Source organism: Papaver somniferum, chromosome 10, assembly GCF_003573695.1.
Source record: "Papaver somniferum cultivar HN1 chromosome 10, ASM357369v1, whole genome shotgun sequence".
Lineage (NCBI taxonomy): Eukaryota > Viridiplantae > Streptophyta > Magnoliopsida > Ranunculales > Papaveraceae > Papaver > Papaver somniferum.
The window spans coordinates 20,021,469-20,029,847 of record NC_039367.1 but is presented as its reverse complement, the minus strand read 5'-3'; the positions used below and the strand labels follow the sequence as shown (position 1 = coordinate 20,029,847).

Here is an 8,379-nt window from a genome sequence, read left to right as displayed (position 1 = left end):
AATTGAAAACGATGAAATTTTGAGTTTTAATGGAGGTTACGGTTGATGGGAGGAGGAGAAGAGAAGAAGAAAGAAAACAAATTTTCAATTTAGCTTTGATTTAGGTTAAAAAATGGGGAAGGTAATCTAGACGCTTTACATCCTCTACTGGACATCTCCTAACCAACTAAAGAGACATTATTATCACACTGCCGCCCCTCTAATGGAATTTCATGTCCCTTTAACAGGGTTGAAATTTAAAGTGAAGGATCCATTCCGGCTACAAAATAAGAAGAGGAAACTATCATTTTTTTTTTGACGGAGATTCATATTTAACTGTTCAACAGTTCCGGCTACAAAATAAGAAGAGGAAGCTATCATTTTTTTATTTTCTTTTATTTTTGACGGAAATTCATATTTAACTGTTCAACAGTTCTATCAAGCAGCAACCCAAAATTAAAATGCAGCATAGAACTTTAGCTCCTAGTCCTTCCGTGGAACCTACAATGAAACCACAATCATCTACACCGTTATTACCAATCTACCAACAATTTCACATCCAACACAACCCCATTGCAGATTTGCAGCCCTTCACCCACACCATAACCTTTACCTGTAACACCGCCGTCACAACTTCTAATACCATAAACCTAAAAAGATCTCAATTACCTAACTTTCGCCCTGATTTTTGGTCATTAAATTTTTGGGTGAATTAGATTATCCATTTTTGATGCATGAAGTGAAATCTGATCATGTGAAGTCTCTTGATTGTAAGAAATTAAGAAAGAAACAATGATCGATCAGAAAGCAGGCATTAACGGCAAGTTGATTGATGTTGTTATTATTAAACTCTGGTGCATGCCTGTGTATTATGTGCTTTACAATATCTGCATATTTTTTCCACTGGCTTTCCCATTAATATCTGATGTATTTCTTTATGTAGGCTTCCAAAGCTTATCTCAAGTTCTTGAATGGCACTGGTACAAAGGTGCTGCTAGATTATGTCACAGATATGCCACAGACTCGTCTACTGCGACGGTCCGATATGATTGATGTAATGGTGGGGATGGTGCTTACTTTATTTCTTCCGCTCTTGTTCACATGGATCATTTTGCAGCTTTTTCCTGTAAGTGGGACTAACCTTGATTTTCTAAATCATTACGAGTTTCCAGTAGGTAATGCTTGTTCATGATTTGTTTTTATTTTTTGAATTAGTATCTTAGAGTGATAGAATTCATTCAATAGCTTGGGCATCACTTGCTAAAATTGTTAGTTTTACTTTCCTTTACTGTACAAATGCGTAAAAAAGAACGAGGTCTTTACGTTGTCCATGTTCATGAAAGTATGTAGCATTTTAGGGAAAATATTCTATGAGTTTCTACACCACGCGCACGAGGTCATGCTCTCTCTACCAATGTTTGCCACCTATTGCTATTAAGACCGTTATTACAGAATTCACTGTTTACTAAAGCTAATGTGGCCACTTATCGTACTAACTTTTCCTGGCTCAGCTGGAGATTTGAGTTAAATCTGCAGTTGTGGTTCTGGTTTCCATTAATGCTCTTTTCTTCTTTTTTAAGTGGTATGAATTTTTCTATTGTTTTGTTTTGAAAAAAATGCAACGACACCACTCCATCTATGTCACATTATTTTGGCCAAATTTAACCCTTGTACTGACACTAAAGATAACCGATGGTTGATATTTCAAGAAATATCTTTGCCCGGCATGTAGTTTGTTTTTCACAAGGCAATCCATGAACTATGCTTAAGATTTATCTTTGGCAAATTACTCAGCCTGAAGTCTTATTACTAACCTTTTGATGTAGGTTATGTTGACATCTCTTGTTTATGAGAAGCAACAAAAATTAAGGGTCATGATGAAAATGCATGGACTTGGAGATGGTCCGTACTGGATGATAACATATTCATATTTTCTTTTTCTCTCTTCTGTCTACATACTAGGTTTTATGGTATCAGGTTATCTCATAGGTACGAAAACTCATATATCAACCGAATTGTGTTGTTTTAATTTATGTGTGATGTGTATTTTTTTTTTCATTACATATATAAGAATTAATAATTTCTTATTTTTCAGGGTTGCCGATCTTCAAGTGTACTGCATTCAGCATACTGTTTACGTTCTATTTCACCTATATATACCTGCAGATTTCATTTGCTTTTCTTATGGCAACATTATCTTTACATGTTAAGACAGCTACAGGTCTACAACCCTCATTTTCATTTATTTTGTGCTAAAATCCATAAGTTTTGTATTTTCCTTATTTATTAATATCTTGAATTTGGTGTCACAGTAATAGCACACATGTTTGTATTTGGATCGGGGCTCTTAGGAATGTATGTTTTCCAGAGTGTGTTGCAATCTCCATCCTTTTCAAGTGAGTTGAACTAATGATGCAGTTAAACAATATGTCAGAAAGCTGAAATTCCTTTTGTTTTCTTCATACATTCTTATAGTATACTATACTCGTCCCATTAGAAGCTTTTGTATTCTTTTAATTCTGCGGTTTAAACACTGTCTATCTTGTGACATTCCCTAATTACATTTGAAATAATCTTATGTTATTATAGGAGATTGGATTATCATACTAGAGATGTTTCCTCCCTTTGCTCTATATCGTGGAAATTATGAGTTTCAAGAATATACCCAAAGAGAACGTTATCTGGGTTATGCAGTTAAAATGAGTTGGAATGATATTAATGATGGAGAGAATGGGATGAGACGAGTCTTTATTCTCATGGCCATAGAATGGTTCGTAATGCTTATTGTTGCATATTATTTGGATCAAGTTATATCCCTAGGTAATGGTGTCAGAAAGCACCCCCTTTTTTTCCTGAAAAATATGTCGAAGAAGCTATCGGCTTCTAATCAGCAGCTAGCTATCCAGACACAACAGTTGAACTTTCGCGATGAAAGTGAAAAACCTGATGTTTCCCAAGAGGTAACTTTGTTCCTTCTCAAGCATTTCTTGTAGAGATCTGAATATTTACATGTATTTGCGCATAAAGGAATTTGATAATGAGTGGCGCCTAGACATATAATAACTGAAAGCCACCAAAATGAGTGAGCATATAAACTTACATTTTGTATGAAATCCAGATAAAAAAGAAAGTCTTCTTCATGTGCTTTGGACTGCAGATGTGGGCCCTAAGTTCAAGAACTTATCTGTCTGTTCTTTACACTTTCTTCTTGTTTATGTTTGTGCAGAGGGAAAAGGTTAAAGAGTTAATCCTGTTAAATGATACAACTGATTCCATCGTCTGTGATAACCTTAAAAAAGTTTATCCAAGTATAGATGGAAATCCTGAAAAAGTAGCAGTTAGAGGGTTATCTCTTGCTTTGGGTCGAGGGGAATGTTTTGGTATGCTCGGTCCAAATGGTGCTGGGAAAACCTCCTTTATCAGTATGGTGAGTTATTAGCACTATGGAAATCTGACATTTAGAGGTTTCATTTATTCTTTTTGCGAGACAAAAATCAAAGGCTAGTGTATATCCCCTCTCAAAGAGATATGATGTTTACTTGCAGATGATTGGGCTCACAGAACCAACCTCTGGCATGGCATTAGTCAATGGATTGGACATACAAACTGATATGGACCAAATATATGCCAGCATGGGTGTATGCCCCCAGCATGAGTAAGCAACAATGCATCTTTTTTTTCTGTGTTGAGACACATTGATTATGGTTTACCATTAGTACAAATTGAAAACAATTAATTTTTGTTTTATGCACAATGGAAGCCTGCTGTGGGAAACCCTAACAGGTAGAGAACATCTTTTATTCTATGGCAGATTGAAGAACCTCAAAGGGTCTGACTTAACAGAAGTAAGTCTACATATTTGTCGGCTGTACTCTATTTTAAAGAACCTGAAAGCACCTATATCCTTTTGTTTTTTTAGCAAGATGTACCATTACTCAACCAACATTTCACTAAACAAGTATGAGTTGTGATCTTTTTTTTGTATGCAGGCAGTTGAAGAATCTCTAAAAAGTGTCAACTTATACCATGGAGGTGTTGCCGATAAACAAGCTAGAACTTATAGTGGTGGGATGAAGAGGCGTCTTAGCGTTGCCATTTCGCTAATTGGTGATCCTAAGGTTTCACTCATCATCTTTATTTATTTGTATTTTTCAAGCTTCTGACAGATATTGAACTTGAGTTTGAATTGTGTAATCTCCTATAATAATGCAGTGTTTATACTTATATTCGTGTAGTTTTAATCTTTTACAGTACAATTTTATGACGTAAGCTCCTTTTCTTGTGAAAGGTTGTTTATATGGATGAACCCAGTACTGGACTGGACCCATCTTCAAGAAACCATTTGTGGAATATTGTGAAACGAGCAAAGAAGGATCGAGCTATTATTCTTACCAGTAATGAAACTAGATACTTGATCTTATTGTTTCACTAATTTAACCATTATTTTATTTTTATGTATTTGTTCATACCAGATACTTGATGGTTTCAGCTCATTCAATGGAAGAGGCAGAAGCACTGTGTGACCGGTTAGGAATCTTTGCAGACGGAAGCTTGCAGTGCATAGGAAACCCAAAAGAGGTAAAAATAAGATTATCTCACATTTCTAATCCTTTTCGTTACTGCTAATGTTGCTCTTCTTTATAGATTTGTTTGAAAATTTATGGACCAAGAGGCAATGAACCCTTACTTTCTTAAAACACCTTTTGTAGCTGTAAGAAAAAAATGAACCTTTTGACGTAAAGTTGTTGGCTATTTACTCTTTGACACTAAAATAAGGGTTAGTTAGTGTTTAAATAAAATATAGCAATGACACTAAAAACTAGCTAGAACCATAATTTCTTCCAATTGAAAATCATTCTCCGGGCTGATGATGAAAAATATCATCATTCAGAGCTCTTCTAAATTTAAGTAATCTATCTTCCATTTTTTGTAGTTTCATTTTATGAAACTTGTTTTGAATGACAGTTAAAAGCAAGATATGGAGGATCATATGTGTTTACAATGACAACATCTGTGGATCAAGAAGAGGAAGTGGAGAAATTAATATGCGGGCTCTCTTCGAATGCAAGCAAAATCTACCATTTATCTGGAACCCAGAAGTTTGAAATTTCCAAGAAAGATGTAAGAATTGGAGATGTTTTCCGAGCAGTTGAAAATGCAAAGCGGGAGTTCCCGATCTATGCGTGGGGTTTAACTGATACCACCTTAGAGGATGTTTTCATTAAGGTAGCTCAGGCCGCCCTTGCATCATCATCTACCATGTAGTAGTCGTGTAGGCGTTCTCTAGTTCGAAATAATATCAGTGAGATTAACCTCATTCAAGTCTGAGTTTAGAAGTACATTCTAGTTGTTGCATGTATGTCAGGTTTATGATGTGTAGGATAAAACACAAAGGGAAAATAGTACAATGTTATAAGTTCAGAAGTATATCTCCCAAATACACAATTTCTTATTTCATATTGACGAAAACCCTAGTTTGATACACAATGGTCGTATCAGTATGATTTGTTGACGTATGCTGACAATTGTTGCAATGTAATCCTTAGATTTTTCATGTTGGTTCTGAGATTATTTCTACAAACTGTCGCATCTCATTTCTTTAACATAGACACAATCAAATAGTATCAATCTTCAAGGTCGATTTTTCGTTCACGTTAACAGAAATCCTTATGTCCGGCTTTTATTTCTTTTTCTTTTTTTCGAAAGAGAAGGTTATATTAAAGAGAGAAAAATGAGCCAAGGTTTAAAACCAAGATCAAAAGAGAGATAGTTGCATATGCATTAGAGTTTCCTAGTTACTCCAAATTAAGTTAGGATCTACAAACATGAAGGTATCATTATAGCAAGACCATAAAACTATCAATTGCTTAATCAAGTCGATAATTTCTTGCACACACTTATGCCTATCTCCAAAGACTCTTCCATTCCTTTCCTTTCATAAGGCCCAACAAATCGCATAATGTAATATTTTTCAAACTTCTCTTCCTTTATCACTCAACACATTGGAGGACCAAGCTTCAAATGAATGAAATAACGTACTCGGCAAAGGCCAAGCAATTCTGAAGGCCTGACGAAAATAATGCCAAATCTCAAAAGAATACGAATAGTGAATAAACAAATAGTTTGTATATTCCCTAACTTCATTGCATAACGCAACATATTCCTAGTTGGAATAGAATCATGAAAAGTAGCCCATAAAATAAAACTAACCTTGTTGGAAACATGAGCTTTTCAAAGAAATTTATTGAAACCACACTCGTCTAAATCACCGTCAGTTTCTCATAACATTTCGAGGTGCTAAAGTTTTCCATAATCTCCGCTTTGTCATCCTCCTCCACCAAAACGGGCACTTAATGTAAATCACGTCTTAGTAAATCCCATTCTAGTTGCTCATTCATATTTAAAGCCCTCTTAAATTCCCAAACCCATTCTCCATTCACTATCATATCCGAGATTGTTGCATTATTCAGTCTCACTAACTTGAAAACAACCGGAAACAGATCCTTCAAAATGCCTCTATCAAGCCAATGATCCTTCCAAAACCGAATATCTTTCCCATTCCTTACCGTGAAACTCGCCATGGTTTGAACTGTTGAAACCATATTAGTGACATTCTTCCAAAGGCTTCTATATCGAGAAGTATTATCCACATCAAGAATTAAAAGAGAAGTATTATGAGAAAATTTGTATTCACCATTTTCCTCCAAAGACTATTTTTGTTCCTTGAAAACCTCCAAATCCACTTGATTAATAAAGATTGATTTATTTTCCTCAAATTCTTCATACCTAAACCGCCGTTTTCTTTTGGAACACAAGACTTCTTCCAAGAAACCCACACAATTTTCCTCCTTCCTTCAACCGAACCCCAAAGAAAGTTACGCATAATATTAATCATTCTCTTTTCCACACTCATTGGAAGATGAAAAAGAGAAAGATAATAAATTGGTAAACTCGCAAGACAACTTTTGATAAGAATTAACCTACCAGCTTTTTTAAGTTGCCTTTTTTCCACGTTACAACCTAGTTATCTTGCAAGATCATCAATTACCCCATCCGCACCCATACTGATCATGGTACTCTTATCTAGATTCAATTTCAGCCACGTAATGGTTTAAAAAATAGCCAGAATAATGAATAAACGTCTAACTTCCCCCACCGTCGCATCAATAAATATCAAAGTATCATCCGCAAATTGAAGGTGAGAAATAATAGAGCCATGTTCTGCCACTTGAAAACCAGATAACTATCCTCTCTTCACCGCATCATTTATTAGTTTTCAGAGGATTTCTACCACCAAAAGAGAAAGATACGGAGATAAAGAATCACCCTGCCTTGAACCCTTGCTTGGTTTAAATTTTTTAGTAGATCCACCATTCACGAGAACAGATAAACGAGTAGTAGTTACACACCATTTAATCCAGTTGATCCATCTATCGACAAAATCATGTTTTTGCAAGATTGTAAACAAAGCCTGCCAGTTAACATTATCAAAAGCTTTCTCCATATCTATCTTGCACAGAATTTCAGGCTTCCTAGCCTTCAGTCTACTATCGACACATTCATTAGTGAATAAAACACCATCAAGAATTTTTTTACCATGAATAAAAGCCCCCTGGAAATCAGAGATCAACATTGGCATCACCGTCTTCAACCGAACTGCAAGAATGTTAGAAATAATCGTGTACACCATACCAATAAGAATTAAAGGTTTGTAGTCTTTAGGAGTGCATGAATCCTCCTTTTTTGGAATCAAAATGATAAAAGAACAATTAAAACGCCAGTCGATTGAGCCAAACATGTGAAAGTCTTTGATTAGCTGCATGAAATCTTCCTTTAATGTGCTCCAACAAATCTTGAAGAACTCAGCAGTGAAACCATCTGTCCCCGGAGCTTTATTACTCCCCATTTTCTTAATCATATCCCATACTTCCTCCTCCGTGAACTCTCGTTCTAGCCACAACCTATCCACCTCAGTAATTTTGGAAAATATAAATTCCCCCATACTTGAGTTCACCTCCTCTCTCTGTGTTTCAGGTTCTGTAACTTGAGAAAAAATCATGTACTTGCAGTGCCAGTATACGACAATCTCTCCCACCACAACTGTACATTCTGTGCAAAGTCTTTATGCTCTAACCACAACCTATCTAACTTGAAATAAGGTTTGGAAGGCAAATCGGTTCAGAGATAACCAAAATTGGGTTATGATCTGATATTGTTCTTGTCAATACCACCTGTAATGCATTCGGGAACGCCTCCTCGAAGTCATGACTGAAGAGAAAACGATCAAGTCTACATAGCAGCGGATCGACTTGATTGTTAGACCATGTGAAAGCGCAACCTATCAAAGGTTGGCTAGTTAACTCATTATCCAGGATATAAGAATTCAACATCGCTGTATTA

General features: G+C 35.7%; 1 protein-coding gene across 5 annotated transcripts; it reads left to right on the top strand.

Annotated features, from left to right (window-relative positions):
• The first annotated feature begins 409 nt into the window (after window positions 1-409).
• On the top strand, window positions 410-5,501 carry LOC113319689 (ABC transporter A family member 7-like). Of its 5 annotated transcripts, none has more exons than XR_003345754.1 (13): window positions 410-813; window positions 923-1,105; window positions 1,806-1,968; window positions 2,075-2,200; window positions 2,292-2,375; window positions 2,569-2,939; window positions 3,206-3,406; window positions 3,525-3,634; window positions 3,740-3,824; window positions 3,969-4,097; window positions 4,268-4,373; window positions 4,452-4,557; window positions 4,945-5,000. XR_003345754.1 is itself a non-coding variant. In XM_026567931.1 (13 exons), the coding sequence occupies exons 2-13, from the start codon at window positions 992-994 to the stop codon at window positions 5,242-5,244; spliced, it is 1,878 nt and encodes a 625-aa protein (XP_026423716.1). In that variant the 5' UTR covers window positions 410-799; window positions 923-991; the 3' UTR covers window positions 5,245-5,501. The 5 variants fall into 5 exon arrangements, 4 of the variants coding, with proteins under 4 accessions (XP_026423716.1, XP_026423715.1, XP_026423714.1 ...); XM_026567931.1 differs by having other exon boundaries at window positions 410-799; window positions 4,469-4,557; window positions 4,945-5,501; XM_026567930.1 differs by having other exon boundaries at window positions 3,791-3,824; window positions 4,469-4,557; window positions 4,945-5,501.
• The last annotated feature ends 2,878 nt before the right edge of the window (window positions 5,502-8,379 follow it).

Bases quoted from the DNA above. Each gene is read 5' to 3' on its own strand.
- LOC113319689 (XM_026567929.1), top strand. From the start codon at position 772: ATGATCGATCAGAAAGCAGGCATTAACGGCAAGTTGATTGAT. The intron at 2,376-2,568 runs GTGAGTTGAACT...ATGTTATTATAG, and splicing joins GCAATCTCCATCCTTTTCAA to GAGATTGGATTATCATACTA. The intron at 3,635-3,739 runs GTAAGCAACAAT...GCACAATGGAAG, and splicing joins GGTGTATGCCCCCAGCATGA to CCTGCTGTGGGAAACCCTAA.